The sequence below is a fragment of the Chelonoidis abingdonii genome, chromosome 17 (genome assembly GCF_003597395.2).
Source record: "Chelonoidis abingdonii isolate Lonesome George chromosome 17, CheloAbing_2.0, whole genome shotgun sequence".
In the NCBI taxonomy this organism is placed as follows: domain Eukaryota; kingdom Metazoa; phylum Chordata; order Testudines; family Testudinidae; genus Chelonoidis; species Chelonoidis abingdonii.
In genome coordinates, this window is record NC_133785.1 from 39,535,572 (window position 1) to 39,553,052 (window position 17,481).

The window sequence follows — 17,481 nt, forward strand, 5'->3', positions numbered from 1 at the left end:
TCGTCGGGGGATGGCGCTGGGACCTAGCGATAACTCGACGATCACCCCTCAGTCACGCGTCCTCGCACGTCGCCATTTTAAACGGGCGGGCGGGTAAGGTGTGGCGCACGAGTGGCACCAAGCTCCGCCCACCGCCCGTTGCCGCGCGGAGATCGGGCTTCTGTCAGGCGCAGCGCGTAACCTCTGCTGTGGCCGTAGGTTCCACTGTGAGTCCCCCAGGTGAGGTGCCGCCCGCCAACTCTTCCAGGTGAGACCCCTCCCCCGCAGGTGCGGTGTATGGCCCCCCCGCTCCCCGTGAGACCCCCCGACCCCCCAAAGGTGCGGTGTATGGTCCCCCCCGCTCCCCCAGGTGAGAACCCTCCACCTCATCACTCACTCCCTTGGGGGAGATATTCTTCCCAGCTTCTCTCTTGCACTCCTCCATGTGAAACCCCCGCATTCCTTCATATGCTCCCCAGGTGAGAGACTCAGGCGAGATGCTTCCCCACCCAGATACAGTACCCCAGGTGAGATGCTCACGCACTCCCCAAGGTGAAACTCTCCTGCAGGTGAGATCTTACTTGTTGGTCTCCTTGCCCCACCCCCCCAATGGTCCCCACAGGTAAGCGCCTCCCAGACCCCTTATATTTCCCCACATAAGCAGTGGTGGTGTGGATATTAACCCTGAGGCCAGGTGGTGGTGAGACAGGTAGTTCAGCTGTTCTTCAGTATTGACATGGAAGTGTATGTGCTCTGCCATTACAAGGGGATATTTTATAGGGTGACAGCCTGTTGCAATTAAGTGTAATGGTGGTCCCTTAAAATGTTATCGATGTTTTGAGATACAGCATTCTGTTGAAATGTGTGGTGAAGTGGTCTAAAATGCCTATTCCTTTATGAGAAGTGGGGTGTAAATATAAAATATAGCTATCTAGTAAGTGTTAGTGAATAACACATACAAATTAGAATATGGGGTAACAGTCCCACCCCAAAGAACTGTTACTGAAATGCATAAGTACAGTATGTACATGAGATAAACTTGAGCCATAATATTTGGATGAGGATCCAAAACTGTCCCCCTAGATTGGTGTTCAGCTCTGGATTTTGGTTTGGGCTCCTCTCTAATTCAGTATTGCACTGTACAATGCTGAAAACAGATAAGGAGTGGTGTGTGGATGTTTTCAGTTTCTAGCTCCATGCTTATGGAATGCAGGATTTATATGATTCCAGAAATCATATCAGTGATGGGAGTGACAACTCAACCTACAGTATCCTATTGCTTGTGCCAGGATTGTTCTCTGCAGTCTAGTCTTTGGTGCTTTATCCTAGTGTTAATGATGAGTCCAGGTTTAGTAGGAATCTTCAATGCTATAAATGTAATTGGTGAAACTTAGGCCGCGTCTATACGACGCGCCATATCGGCGCGTTACAATCGATTGCTCGGGGATCTCGATATATCGCGTCTCATCTAGATGCGATATATCGATCCCTGAGCGCGCTTACAGTCGATTCTGGAACTTCCGCCAAAACCAACAGGGGAGTTCCGGAATCGACATGGCGAGCCGCGCACATCGATCGCCCACCGCACGGTGAAGACGGGGGTGAGGTAAATCCGATTTTAGATAATCGATTTCCTACGCTTCCCGCACGGTGAAGACGGGTGAGTACATCGATTTTAGATAATCGATTTCAGCTACGCTATTCTCGTAGCTGAAATTGCGTATCTAAAATCGATTTTCGCGCTTCGTGTAGACCTGGCCTTACTGTAGATTTACACAGTATGGATGACATGTTCATTAAAATGTTTCATTTGCTGAAAAGTACAGTAGCACTCATCTGAAAGCTTGAATACTTTGTAGAAAAAGAGACTTATTTATTTACTGGTATTGGTGTTTGAGCTCATACGTAACGTATTGCAAACAATTATTCATAGCTTTAACTTAAAAATAAACAGATGTTTCATTGTTATATCCTGCAGTTTTCTGTAAAGACAATTGTTTTTACTTTGTTTTTATATTGAAACAGAGATAGTCTTGGTATGGATAAAAAGGGATAGTAATATACATCTGTTATGTTAATTTGTATTTTGAGAAAATATATAGCAATGTGATGGACCTAGTTTTAAATATTCTGTATGTAGACTTCATTTGTCTAGAAGATGCTAAAACCTTTCATCTATGATTAACTGCTTTCTCTGTTGTGTTCCAGCCTATCATAAATCAGCAGTAGCTTTAGGACTGTAATGCTGAGTTATATGTATTAACAATCTTATACTTGAGTCTTCTTTCCCTGTCAAAAGTACTTGCTACAAATTCACTTTGTAGCATAATTTCAACAAATACTATTGACTAAATTCTAGAACCCCAATCTTCCAAACACATGCACATAACTTTACTCCTGTGAATACCCCATGGTAGTCAAGGGGACTGCTCATATGAGTCACATTACACATGTACGTATGTGTTTACAGGATTGTGGCATAAGCTAATGCGAAACAAGTATAGTTTTTTAAATCCTGTTTATCTGTGGAAAAAGCAAAATAAAGTTTACCTTTTACTCTACGTGTAAACTTATCCTTCTTCCAGTTATCTTGTCAAGACTCAGTTGTGGAACAAAAACTTGGAATTACACAAGAAAAATAGTTGAGGAGAGCCAAAGAGTAAGGTAGCATTTTAGTCATGGGTGTTTTAGTAAAAGTCATGGACACGTCGTCACGGGCTTAGACAAGAATTCATGGGCCCGTGACCAGTCTATGACTTTTACTAAAAATACCTGCTGTGACTAAAACTGGGGTGGGGGTCCTCAGGGGCGCCGCGGGTGCTGGGGGAGGTGACCCAGGATCCCCTCTGGTACAGAGGGAGAGGGTTAATGGGTCTGGCAGGGGCTACCTACCAGGCTGTAAGTCCCTGCAGCTCCTAGGCGGCAGAGGCAAGGGCTTCTCCGCTGCTCCCGCCACAAACACAGGCTGCTGCAGCTCCCATTGGCCAGGAACTGCAGCTAATGGGAGCTGCAGGAGTGCGGGCGCGGGCAGCACATGGCGTCAAGACGGCTCCCTCCCATCCTCCGCCGTCTAGGAGCTGCAGGGGGGGCTCCCACCCCAGGTAAGTACCACCCACACACACCCCCCCAAACCCTTGCTCCTAGCCCTGAAGTCCCTCCCACACACCCAAACCCCTGTTGCAGAAGTCACAGTGGAATCCATGACAGACTTGCAGCCTTACCAATGAGATACGGAATTAATTTCTTGCACATAAATGGTGATAGATCATATAACTAAGGTTTTGTAGCAAAAGTTCTAATGTAAAGAGTTAATAGTAGGGGAAATGGCATCGGTGCTGAATGGATATATATTTGGGTCTAAAATGGAGGCGATGGATGAAGGTAATGAGATACCCTAGGGTATATACTATTACATTGGAGTGAATGAGTTGGGCCATGACAGCAGAGTTTCAGAGGACTCGCTTCACTGCCATAGGGACGGTGAGACCTGATCCCTGCGGTCACAAGGTGCAGGTGGGAGAGTCTATGGTCCCAATAGGGCAAAGCAGAGACTCTTGGGCTGCGAGGAGGAGGATGACGACAACAAGCCCCTGGCTCTGGGAGAGGCTACCCACTGTTCTATGGCTCCTGCACGATCAATTATCCATGTCTCCCATGCTATTCAGATAAATGAGTCTACTGTATTTTGTTTTACACTGTGGAAAGTATTGTGAAGCTAATGATTTAAAAAAAAAGTCAGTGCACAGATGAGGAGCACTGTAAAATAAGTAGTAATAGGATTTATGTGTATGAAAATGAATATGTTTTACAGTGTGACCTGATTAGATAAACTGCATTCCTGATAGTCTATCATTGACTTTGATGCTGCAGGTTCTGTATCCCAAGTTGGGCAGGTGCACTATACTAAAAGTACATCCTGTAGGGCAATAAAATGAGAATTTTGATCTCTGGCTGAAAAATGAGAGAACACTTCTTTTTTACAGCATCCTATAAAGATGTTATATCTATTTGTTTGAAAAAATGTTTAAAAACTGGAGGGCTTTAAATGTCAGGATATTGTAATTTTTCCAAAAAACAGAACTCTAGTCTATCTGGATTTTAAGCATTTTTGTCGGTCCAAAAATTAAGATTTTTTTTTTTGAGAGGTGTGGGGACAAAAGAGGGTGCAAATCTCAATTTTCTTAGAATGTTTTGCTTAAAGCTTATATTATGATAACTCAGTCCCATTAAGTGTTGTGTTTCAATCCTTGCAATGCATGAATTTCGTGCCCAATATAGGACCATAGTATGGAAACCAATCTGGGAAAGTCTTATGTTCCGCTAGTGTTTGCAGTGTAGTTGTAGCTATGTTGGTCCCAGGATATTCCAGACTAATGACATTTAGTGCCTCACAGATGTGCCACTTACTATGATAATACTAGGTATGCTATAAAAAATTGTCATTCATTTAATGTTTAGTATCTCCAATAACTACCAATCCTCATGCAGAAAATAAAATAATTGTAGTCTTTTCTATTAAGTTAATGCAAGCTCTCAAAAGGTTATAAGTAGGCAATATATAAAAAAAAATGTATTGCATTGTGTTCTGCTGTCTATTTATATTTCATTGATATCTCACACAGCTTTATTATTGCTGTGTGAACATGAGTGAGTTTATGTAGTTTGGCCAGACTCAAGTTTGCTTACCCTCTTTTGGGCTTGATCCAACTTCCACTGAAGTAAGTGAAAAGACTCCTTTTATTAATTAGGACCAGCATAGTTGTTAGGTTTTTTTGGCAGCTCCATGTGATGTTATGCAAATTATGTAATGAACTAATTTGCATATCACTAAATTTCAGCTTTAAAAATTTAGTACCGGTGAAAGGCATTAGTTTCATCCCTAGCTAATGAAATCTTCTGTTTCTCTACACAGCAAGCTTCCACCTTGCCTTAACCTGGATACGGGGGAAACTTCCTGAAGGTCCAATTGGGGTAGCCTCATCTCCATGGCCTTTGCAGTTCTCAGCCTCAGCTGAGTCTGCCAATTAGTGGAATGTGCGGTGGTGAGTTTATGATGTAGGAGCTGGAAATGAGACCCACCAAACTCACCTTGTAGAGTAGCCACCAAATAGCCATTAGATGGAAATAACTCTCAAGCCCAACAGAGCACTAAACTGGATTTAAAGGCTTGCAGGTGAAAGATTCTTTAGTTCATTAAAAATGGGTATTCCGGGGACCTAGTAAGTGCTGACTTAAAAGAAATTAAGGAACATCAAATTTCCAAAGACAAGCATCAGAATTAGGGTTATCTAGGCAATCTTTATTCTGCCCCTTGTGTATCTGCATCATGATACAATCTTTAATTATATAAGAACAGCCATACTGGGTCAGACCAAAGGTCCATCTAACCCAGTATCCTGTCTTCCAACAGTGGCCAATGCCAGGTGCCCCAGTGGGAATGAACAGGCAATCATCAAATGATCCATCCCCTGTCATCCATTCCAAGCTTCTGGCAAACAGAGGCTAGGGACACCTTCGTGCCCATCCTCGCTAATAGCCACTGATTGACCTATCCTCTATGAATTTATCTAGTTGTTTTTTTTTTAAAGTTAAATTCATAATAATCACATACTGTATTTCTCTGCACAAGTCCTCAGCAGAGTTTGAACTAGGACTTTAGATCTATGACACAGATCTCTTCCACTTGAGCCACTGTTAAAAAATTAACTGGTAGCAGAAGTAGGCTGTTAGCCTCTATGTGGATCAGTCCCTAGAGGGGGACACTTTGTCTGTGTGTTACACCTCTGTTTGTGAGACAGTAGTGAAGTACTAAGTATAATGATACCTAGGTTCTGATCCTTGCTTGGAGAGCAAAGTGTGGTCTGCTGGTTACAGCTGTGCTTGCAGAGGGTATAGCCAACTGCATTGCTAACTAGCTTTGACATGTTTGTTCTGAAAAGTAGAATGGCAAAGGGGATGAAATTTGGGTCCCTTATATTATAGACCAGAGTTTGGTTCCAAGGTGCATAAGACCATGGTTCATCAATAAGGGCGGTGAACAGCAAAAATATTAACAGCACTCTGTGGAAGAAATGAGACAAGAACTCCTGGTATTTGGATTTGCAGTCTAGTGCAACTTCCCCCGACAACAATCTTTTTTTGTTAGGGGCGCTATGCCATACATATCTATGTATGATATTTTCCCTGAAATGCTGTAAGTCAGAACAGAAGTACCAAATGACACTTGGCAGATCTGGCCCTGATCTTTTGAAGCTGCAAGCCTGTGTAAAAGGGCTTTGCTCTGACAAAAACAAACAAACCGCAGCAACTCAAACCCTTGGGTGGTGGAATCCTCACCCCAGACTGACAGGGTACCTGCAATCTGGGTCACAATACTAAGTACATTATAAATACTTCCTGTAAGAGGACATAACCTGTGCTATCGTCCTTTCACCCACCACCTGCTTTCCATGTGAATTGTGGTTCAGTGGATCAGCACATTGGTCACTGTAAGATTTGCTTCAAAGTACTGTATTCTTGGCTAAGGAATTATTTGTGGAATATTGAACATTCTTCTGGTTTAAAATCCCTGAATAATAACAAAGATGAGATCTTAATAGAGGAAAATAAAAATTAGAGCAATAACATTTTCCAGAAATCGTTAATGTACTCCCAGACTGCTTTATTTATAGAACAAAGAAATAGTATATTACTTTCAAACTTGTAAAATGACTAATTCATGGTTGTCAATTGTTACTTAAGAAAGGCACATTAATAACTATATTAAGTAATTATACCAGTTACACTATCTGTTTCAGTTTATTTTACTGACAAATAACTTGGTTGTAACAAATAGTGTGGTTTACGCTATAATACAAGCTATGCGTCAAAATACTAGTAGACCATATTGAATTAATACAATTAAAATATTAATCAGTTAGCTCTCTAAGGTCCTGATTCTGCAAACATGTATGTGAGTAACTTTACCCATTGAACAACGCATGCATATGTGTATGAAAGATCAGGGCATCCTTTTACTAGTTCACCCAGAGTTATGTACCATTGTATAACATTTAAAGCTTTTAAGTGCTTTTCAGTTCTGAAAGATCAGTATTTTGGCTAAGCTAGTTCTTAAGATAAATTGTACATGTGATTTGGAGAGATATTAACCCTCCCTAGTTTTCTGCAATTCTGATTTTTACATGTAATTATCAAATTACTAATTCAGGTTTATTCTGCTAATTTTTGCAAATGTGTGCACGCAAAAAGAGTATGTAAAAATGTGTGCCACTCGCCACCATTTGTGTCTGGCAAACACAGCAAAGAGTGCCACAGCCAGTGGGGCCTTATCTTCTATCACCTCTATGGCACAGGCACAGACTGCAATGAGGGTCTGATAGGAGGTAAGCTACAGCAATTTTAAATGAGTTGGAGTGCTGCTGGATTCACCTCCCAAGCCACAGGCTGCACATTGCACTGTGTCCCGTGTGGACCTGCTGGCATGCTCTAAGTACCTAGAGTATGTTAACATAGTCCATCAGTGTCCACACAGCCTGTAGGTTGCTGCCTGTCAGATCTTCATTGCACATTCTGGGGGAGAGGAGAACATGGAGGGGCAGGAGGAGGCAGTGATGAAGGAGGAGAAGGAACACAACAAACGAGGAAGAAGAGGAGGATCATCATCTTGGGAAGGAGGTCAGACCTGGAACTGGCCAAGGAAATTAAAGGCAATATTTGGCATAAGAGGGCAGCATTCCTGGGACCAAGCCTTCCCTTCTCCTTGTTCAGAGGTGGGAGCGGGGGTCGCCGATGAAATGAGGGGTGAGCCAAGTCCCTCCACTCCTTGTCCATAGATAGTGAAAAGACTGGAGGAAGGGGGCAGAGAAAGAGCCTGGTTTCTGTGTGGAGGGGGAAGGAGAGGGAGAGGTAGGTCCATCCAAGATCCCTAATTCTTTTCATAATCATCCTTAAACGTCTCAGACAAGGATGGCCTCTTTGAGTTTGCTGGTAGGCATGTTATTTTGATCCAGTAGCAGAACAGTTTCAGGATCTAAGGAAATATCACCATGTCCAAGGTCATCTTAATTCTCCTTCCCTACATTTAAGCACGAATGGACATTGCCAAAAAGATATACATTGTAGGCATAATCCTGCAACAGTGCCCCCTGTGAGTTGGTGAGTACTCTCAACTCCCAGAGTGAGGGCACGTGCTACCTCCTGGGATTGGGTTCTAGATTAGCATTTAGGGCTTAACCCTGTAGGTGCTGAGCATCTTTTGAGAAGTGCAGGATACTCTCAGTTCCCACTGAAGTCAGTGGGAGCAGTGGGCACTCAGCACCTATTGGGAGGTGCTTGGGTATTTGTGGACTCAAACCCTTAATTCACCATAGTCCTCATTCTCCCAAGGTGCAATGCATCCTTAGTTCTCATTTGCTTCAGCATGCACCTAGGTAGGCACCTCTGCCATATATTTGGTTTGATACTTACACTAGCCATCCTGAATGTAGAGTGATGAAATTTTTTAAAAAGTAACTTGTGGAATAAGTCTCTGCCTCACATCTCTGGTTGAAAATGAGGTTTCTGTTATATGTAGTCCGTAAATTTCTGTTTTTCTGTATTAAAGGCAAGGCTCTTGTTTAATGGTTTTTTATCTTTTCCACTGAACACTTGGTAGCAGTGAGAAATAAACAATACATGTTGAAGATATATATTTACTCAGCAAACCTTTCTTAAAGTGGCTCTTCCTTAAAAATAAAGGCTAGGGATAGAGTGGCCATTTTAGCTGGTATATCTGGAAGGTCAGGCTGAATGGTGGTTATGTAAAGAAACATTGCTCAAGAGACACCAACGGTATAAATCATTTTTCTAATTTTCATTCCTTTTGTGGTAACTTTTTCATGCTGAAGAGTTACAAGTTTGCTGTAATGAACAGTATTTTAGAAATGTTCTAATTGACTTTTAAAACATGGATTTCTACTTGAATATAGGGAAACTTTTTTGGTGGAATAATGTCTAACAGTAAAATCTCTGTATTTACAGCAATATCTGTAAGTCTTGACTTACTGGGGTGGTGACATTGTTTTCAAACTGTGAAATATCTGCAAGAATGTTCAGAAATGAGTATCAGGTAAAGCAGAAATTGCTATTTTTTTACTTCCTTTTATGTATGTCTTCCAAAGTCTATATTTGCTAAACCTTATTTGCAAATATAGGAATAATAATTAATTTGCAAATAATATCGGATACAAAACACACCCACGTTTGTTTTTTCAAAAATTTAATACTTGTCTGAGATCTTGATCCTTCAGTCCTTCCATATGTGACTAGTTCTATTGACTTCAAGTTACTAATACAGTGGGTTTTGTTTGTTCCCTGTTTCCTCCATCATGAATTCTAAGAATTTTACTGGTGTTTTCATATAATGCCATTTTGCACCTTCTCTGATTTTCGTAACTGTAGTTAGTGGGGCTAGTCAATTAAAAGCTGATAAGTTTTGCAGAGGACACAAAAACTGGGGGAATAGTAAATAATGAAGAGATCAGGTCAGTGATACAAAGCAGTCTGGATCGCTTGGTAAACTAGGTGCAAGCATAAGCTATGTATTGTATTATACTAAATGTAAATATGTACATCTAGGAACAAAGAGTGTAGGCCATACGTACAGAATGGGGAACTCTATCATTGGAAGCAGTGACTGAAAACAATTGGGGGTGAGGTGCTTAATCACATAAACATGAGCTCCCAATGTGACGCTGTGGCCAAAAGAACTAATGCAGTCCTGGGATGCATCAACATGGGAATCTTGAGTAGGGGGTTGTTTTGCCTCTGTATTTGGCACTGGTGCAATAGCTGCTGGAATACTTTGTCCAGTTCTGGTTTCCACAATTCAAGGATGTTGATAAATTGGAGAGGATTCAGAGAAGTCATGAGAATGATGAAAGGATTAGAAAACCTGCCTTATAGTGATAGATTGAGCTTCTTAAATCTATTTAGTTTAATAGAGAGAAAGGTGACTTGATTACAGTCTGTAAGTATCTATATGGAGAGCAAATAATTGATAATGGGCTCTTCAGTCTTGCAGAGAAAGGTGTAAAACTATCCAGTCGCTGGAAGCTCAAGCTAGACACATTGAGCCTGGAAATAAGATGTACATTTTTAACAATGAGGGTCATTAATCATTGGAACAATTTCCCAGGGGTCGTGGTAGATTCTCCATCATTGACAGTTTTTAAATCAAGACTGGATGTTTTTCTAAAATATACGCTCTAGGAGTTTTGAGGGGCAGGTCTATCACCTATCATGCAGGAGATCAGAGTAAATGATCACAATGGTCTTTGTGGCCTTGGAATCTCTGAAACGAGCCCATAATTACTAAACTCAGTTAAAGTGCAAAGGTGGCATCTCAAAAACCATCAGTAAAGTTCTGTTATGATTCATGATGGATGAGATATTGAAAAATAAAAAATCCACTGCATTGGCTACATCTCTTTACTAGAAACTAATAGATACTCTTCTGTTTAATCATTTAGCTGAGCATTATTCAGAAAATTCTTTTAGAGTGAGTTGCAGAAGTAAAACATGAAGAAAATATCCATTCACCTCTTACATGTTTTTAATATTTTTACATGCCGTGCTTAAGCGTTTGGTGCCTTATTTTGTTTTTTGTTTGGTTTTTTTGCTTGCCCATAAAGAAAGGACAATGGTAAAAACATATCCTGTTTCCTTTACCAAAGAAAATCGTGTTCTAAGTAAGCATGGACTCTGATGCTGCAGTAAAATCAGACTATAAAGTCAAGAGTGCCATTTGTTAATTGTGTTTTTTTTAAAAAAAAAAAAAAATGTTGGCAGTTGACTGTGGTCAATAATATTTATATTAACCAGGGTCAACCATCGTTTCATGAGGGTTTGCTCTGACATACTCAGATTTAGCAAACTGTGCTCGATGATACTGTGCTCAACACCTGGCTAGAGTGACGTATCCTTAAACAATTTTATCACAGGGTGGCCCATTTGTTGAAATATTCAGTGCTCAAGGCAAGAATCCAGGAGCAAAATGGAAGATCTTTGGCAGTCCATCAGCAATTTGGAAAGTAAGTTTTATGGGGGACTTATAAGACCTGAAGTATAAACCGTGGAAAAAAGTACATGAAGCTTAAAATTAGAAGGTAGTGAAGGCTTTGACCTGACTATGGAAAAGTTGTCACTTGCAGTTCTGTCACCATGACAGAATAAATGACCACTTAAATTAGCACTTTATGCCTGCTTGCAAACTGGATTGGTCACAGCTGTAGTTTTATAGCTTAAATATTTCTAGTGGAACAAAGCTTAATATAGTTTTGCTATTCTAATAACCATTGGGTCAAGTCTGGGCCAATGGATCATGAATCACATATCTGTCAACATATTATATTTATAAAATATATTACAAAAAGCCAGAAATTTGCTGAGAATATTATTACTAACATCTTTGCACTGTTATAAAATTCTTGTTGCTACACCCCTTTTGACAGTCTTAAGAACGATCAAAGTAGCCTTACACTTTGGCTATAAGTTTGGTGTGTGTGTGTGTGTGTTTTTTTTGCAGTTTTAGAATAATAGAGCCATAGAGTTAGGAGGTTCAGCCTAATTCATTCATTCATTCAGTCTAATCTTTGCCAAGATTCAGGGTTTATGTCTAAACCATCCAGATGGCTATCCAGCCTCTTTTTGAAAGCCTTCAGTGAAGGAGCTTCCATGACCTCCCTAGGCAGTCCCTTCCATTGTCCTACCGTTCTTACAGTTAGAAACTTTTTCCTGAGGTTTAGTCTAAATCTGCTGTGCTGTAGTTTGACCCCATTGCCTCTTGTCTGCACTTTGTGGTGTTGTGGAAAATCGACCACACGGTAGAATTTAGATCAGACAGCCTGAGGCTTCTTTATTGATCAATACAAGTATGCATACAGGGAGAGACAGCGTAACCTCACGCAAGAGGTAGGCCGCTCTGCCCTTTACAAATTTCACCAAGCTTATAAAGGTTAAAACCACAAAACGTCATGTTGGTTACACAAGTTATTTGCCTTATCTGGTAATTTAATAGTGCAAATCAGCAGGTTATTTTACTGTTAGTCCAATTTGGAGTATTTCCTGTTATTGTTCTTTTGCAATCATGCTGACTATTCTATAAACCTCCTAATTGCAATTACATATTGCAAAAGCGATTTCCATATTTTAGCTAACATGCTAAGCTGGCACTTATGGTTCTCCCCCCCCCCCCCATGTTGTCCTGTTCCTGATTCCCCTTTTTCTGGTTTCCTCATACCATACCATACCCCAGTGCCCATCATTGTGTAGACAAAACAAGTTTAACGGAACGAAAAAAAATTTGTTAGGTCTAGAGGCTTTTGGGCCTTCCTTAGCAAGCAGCCTGAGGCCTTTGGGCAGGGTCAGGTTTTTCCCTATCAGTGGGAAGAGAGAATAACTTTTCTCCGTCTTTTTTTACGGCATCCTCTCAAGTATTTGAAAACTGCCCCCCCACCCTCAATCTCTTCTTTTCCCAGCTAAACATACCCAGTTCCTTCAGCCTTTGCCCACATGGCTTCCATTCCATCCCTTTGATAACCTTTGTCGCTCGTCTCTAGATCCTTCTCTGTTTTGTTACATCCTTTCTATACCCTGATGACCAAAATGGGACACAGTACTCCAGCTGAGGCCTAACCAGTGCTGAGTAGAGTGGTACTATCAACTCACGTGATTTTCATACTGTGCCTCTGTTAATGCAACCTAAAATTGCATTTGCGTTTTTATTTATTTATTTATTTATTTTGCAATGCCATTGCATTTTTTACTTATGTTGACGCTGTGATCTACAACAACTCCCAGATCCTCCTCAGCAGTTCTATAGTCAAGCCAGCTATCCCCCATTCTTCATTTGTGCATTTGGTTTCTCCCTCCTCCTCCCCCAAGTGTAGCACCTTACATTTGTCTTTCTTTGTTGAATTTCATTTTGTTGTCTATAACCCATTCTCCAATTTGTCAAGATTCTTTGAATTTTAGCTCTATCCTCCAAAGTGTTTGCAACTCTTCTCCCCTCCCCCCAGCTTTATGTCATCTGCAAATTTGGTTAAGTCTTGATTAAGAGACTGATAAAAGGTTTATTTTTTTCACTGTTCCTTTTTGTAGGAATTTGATAAAGAAGTAAAAGGCTTTGTTTTTGTTCTTGAAGGAAGCAGTCAAACAAACAAGATTCAGCTACCAAAGGAAACTAGACAAACTCGTAAGTATTGAGGCATTACAAATATAAGATGTTGTTCAGATTGTTGTTCTGTACTAATCCAGTATTACTGCAGGATCTAGCTAGTTGCGATATTGTCTCTTCCTTTGGGCAGCTCCTCTGTCAGCAGACTGAAAGGTCGCTTTTCAGCAAGACAGCTGTTACCAATAAGTAGATGTTTAGAAATGGGATATGCAACTAAACACGTTGGGGCAGATTCTTAGCTAATAGATTTGACCTTGGGCAAAAAACACAACTTAGGTTCTGCTCCTGTAGATATTGTTATCAATAAAAGTCTGTCAGCAGGTATTGAATGGGGCTCTTAATTCCTCTTCCATTTTATTCTATAAAATGGTGATATTTACCCACTTTATAGAGATGTGAGGCTTAATTGATTGATAAAATGTGTTATATAGTCTGATCGTTTCTGATTACTTTTTACAAACAGTTGTTTAGGTCCACAACTTTTTTTAAGTTAGAGTAGAAATAACAAGGAGTGAGAAGTTATTCAACAGATTAAAACTTCAGTTTTGCAGAATTTCTCACTTGAATATTTTTCATGTGATTGCCTCCCCCCCACTAGTTCAAGGGACTTAACAAGCAGTATTACAGTTAAATATCTCTCTTAACATTTCAAGAGATAACTCATCATCTTGTTTAAATCAGCATTGCTCCATTAAACTCAATGGAAAGACACTCTAATTTATACTTCCTGAGAATATGGCCCTAAATCATATATACTGTACCTGTTTTGAAATCTGCTAAACTAAACAACGAGTGCTAGAAGAACTGTTATCTTAAGTTCCATGTCTGCTTCCCCTTCCACAGGTGTGGGATTTCTCTTTTTGTAGACTCAGGGTGTGTGGTCAATGGGAACAGAACTCCTACAGGAGCTATATTGTGGATGAGGGAGTAGCCCAGGCAGCTGTTCAGAGACCGTGAGCTTTTGCACGTATGATCTTGGCTTCTGAAGGTATCTTGAGATCCATGTTGCTCTTGGAATAATACTGTTTTAGGATCTTAAAATGCCTGCCCACCAGGGGTGGCTCTAGCTTTTTTGCCGCCCCAAGCACAGCAGTCAGACAGCCTTCGGCAGCTTGCCTGCAGGAGGTCCACCGGTCCCGTGGCTTCGGCGTACCCGTCGCCAAATTGCCGCCAAATCTGCGGGACTGGTAGACCTCCCACAGGCAAGCCGCCGAAGGCAGCCTGACTGACACATTCGCAGGAACCGGCAGGGTGCCCCCCGCGGCTTGCCACCCCAGGCACACACTTGAAGTGCTGGGGCCCGGAGCCGCTGCTGCTGCCAACTCAATAAAAGGCCAACTCTCTCCTTCACTAATGGAACTAATAAGAGGAAACTACAAATTTCAACTCATTGATACTTGTATACCCTGCAAGTGTGTGGCTTTTCCTGAATAGGAAAGTACCTTTAAAAGTTTTTCTTGTTTGCTCCCCAATTAAGCTATATTTCTACTATTTTAAACTTCAGAACTAGATCTGCCTCATCAAAGCCTCAGAGATTCTAAGGCCAGAAGGGAACATTGTTATCATCTAGTCTGACCTCCTGAATAGCACAGGCCACAGAATTGCCCCAGAATAATTCCTGGAGCAGAGCTTGTAGAAAAACATGCAATATTGATTTAAGAATAACCAGTGATGAAGAATCCATGACAACCCTTCGGAAATCGTTCCAATGGTTAATTACTCTCATCACTAATCTTTTTGCCTTATTTGTAATCTGAATTTGTTTAGCTTCAACTTCCAGCCATTGGTTCTTGTTATACGTTTCTCTGCTCAATTGAAGAACCCATTATTAAATATTTGTTCCCAATGTAGATACTTATAGATTGTAATCAAGTCTCCCCTTAACCTTCTTTTTTAAGCTAAATAAATTAAGCTCCTTGAGTCTATCACTATAAAGCATGTCTTCTAATCCTTTAATAATTTTCATGGCTCTTCTCTGAACCCTCTCCAATTTATCAATATTCTTCTTGAACTGTAGACACCAGAACTGGATGCAGTATTCCAGCAGCAGTCAAACCAAAGCCAAATATAGATGTAAAATAACTGCTCTACGCCTGCTCAGGATTCCCCAATTTACACAACCCACAACCACTTTAGCTCTTTTGGGAGCTCATGTTCAGCTGACTATCCACCCCAATTTCCAAATCTTTTCAGAGTCATTGCTTCCTAGGATAGAGTCCCCCATTGTGTAAGTATGGTCTCAGTTGTCGTAATTAGGATTGCATTTGTGATTTATTGTTTTTATTAAGTAGTGAATAATTGCCACATGCTTTTATAATCTTGATGTGAACTTTTATGTGTCTTTATGGGATATGCTGTTTACATGCTCTCTGAACACAGTGAAGAACTGTAAATAAAAAAAAATTACATTGCTTTTATTTTCATAAGAATTCTCCCAAAACCACAAATGGGACATTTTAAAAGGAACATTTTTATTACAGTTTGATTTGGTTTTCTTCAGTTCTTTTCTGTTTTCGAATGTTGTGTGAACCTTGGGAAATGGTACTGCAGCAGTATAGCTATACATCATTGAAATGCTAAATGGTGGAGTTTGCTTTGTGTGTGTATCCATAGCTATATATTTCTTTGTCTCTGTTTCTAGTTGGACTGATCCAGCGGTTTCTGGTACTTCAGATTTATGTGCCTTTGGGACAAGACTTCTCTACTGAATTGCTGTAAGAGATGCAGAACTTCATAGCATATTTTATGTGTAGTAGACACTCGATCAGGTGAACCAATACCAACAGCATTAATTATGTGTGGCAGATTTCATGTCAAAGAGCGGTGATTTATGATATCAACATGAAGTAATTAAGCTAATTTAATCATTATTTGTCAGACACCTCTATTTTCTGACCTTTTCCTGAGAATAGAAAGTAAATTCTATTTAACAAAACTTAAAATAATTATTATTGTGACAATATGCAGACTAAACTAGATACAGCTAGGTGGAAAAGATGAGTGCTTGAAATTCCACTTAAACTGCAGAAGAGAATCAAAAGTGGTGTGTATTAAATATTTCTCCTTTGGCAAGGAAAAAAATAAACACTGTTTAGTGTAAGAACATTTGAGAGAACCCAGTCAGAGTAATTATTTTTGTACCTAAAGGAGAAAAGAGTGAAGGTCATTGACTTTGTTTAGCTGTCCATTTAGTAAGATCAGTACATTTCTAATGTAGCATATTGGTTCTTTTGGATTATGCTTAAAGCCTTCCAGCTTTGCCTGTTGAATTGTTGGTAGTGCAGCTAGATGGTGAAATTTACAGATTCATTGAAGTAAAAAGATTCTGCCTCAAGCCAAAAACAGAGTGATTGATTGTTCATTTTCTTGTCAGTAAATTGATTATTTGCCTAGCAAATGGTGAAGGGAAAAAAAATGAGTTTCTCTTAATGTTGCTTCTCTCAACTCATAGTGTAGCTCTCTTGCTAATCCATTGATTGAGAGATCAGATTCCTGATTTAAATGGATATTATGCCTGCTTACATCCAAGGCTAAATATGACATGTTGTATTTAGTGGATAATGTCCTGAAAATCCTAAATGTCTTTATTTTTGTCCGCCAGCCTGTTGTCAAGAACTAAAATAAACCAAATGTTTTGTAGGACCAGGACTAAGACAAAAATGAATCTTTGTAACATAGGCTTGATTTGTAGCAGGACATGAGCTGTAATATCAGACTAATGCTATTGCCAGAGCTATGCTGATGTTATGAAAGATGCTGGTGCACAAACAAACCATTGTCTACAACACAGGAAAAACATTTTACCAAACAGAAAAATACAACATTTCTATGAAATTTCATTTACTCTTTTAAGAGGGCACTGCAGCCAGTAAAAAGCTTGTAATGAGGCCTCACACTTTTCAAGTCCTTTGGCTTTCCCCATGCTGACCATAACCATATGTTCCTGCTACTCCGTTCCTTATGCATCTATCGCTTTCCTCTTGCTAATAGGTCTTGGGTGATTTTGGCCTTCGATAATGTTTAAACAAAGGGATTTGGATTTTACCTGCCACATTAACTATATATAGAAGTAACATAGGTGTTACCAGACAATGGATACATAAGCTTAGTGCAAGATCATAAGGAAATAAACAAGAGTTCATGTGTAATATAAAAATATAAAGCAGATGTAAGGAATCCATCACCTACTACAAATAGTTTCAGAAGCTGGAGACAGAGTTCCTAAAAGGTAACTCTAAAATTCTAACGTCCATAATTTTTTTAAATTTATTGGTTATTTAAAGACTGAG

The 17,481-nt window shown here is 40.1% G+C and overlaps 1 protein-coding gene across 5 annotated transcripts in view; it reads left to right on the top strand.

The window, feature by feature from the left end:
* The first annotated feature begins 126 nt into the window (after positions 1-126).
* CFAP20DC (CFAP20 domain containing) overlaps positions 127-17,481 on the top strand; it is a 219,341-nt gene continuing 201,986 nt past the window's right edge. For 2 of the 5 annotated variants that reach the window (XM_032781824.2, XM_032781825.2), the window contains exons 1-5: positions 421-548; positions 8,998-9,085; positions 10,959-11,048; positions 13,117-13,210; positions 15,834-15,906. In XM_032781824.2, coding sequence (XP_032637715.1) covers positions 9,065-9,085; positions 10,959-11,048; positions 13,117-13,210; positions 15,834-15,906 — 278 coding nt within the window. In that variant the 5' untranslated portion in view covers positions 421-548; positions 8,998-9,064. Of the gene's footprint in view, positions 248-420; positions 549-8,997; positions 9,086-10,958; positions 11,049-13,116; positions 13,211-15,833; positions 15,907-17,481 lie in introns of those variants that run through there. The other 3 variants (XM_075073396.1, XM_032781822.2, XM_075073395.1) reach the window with 3 other exon arrangements.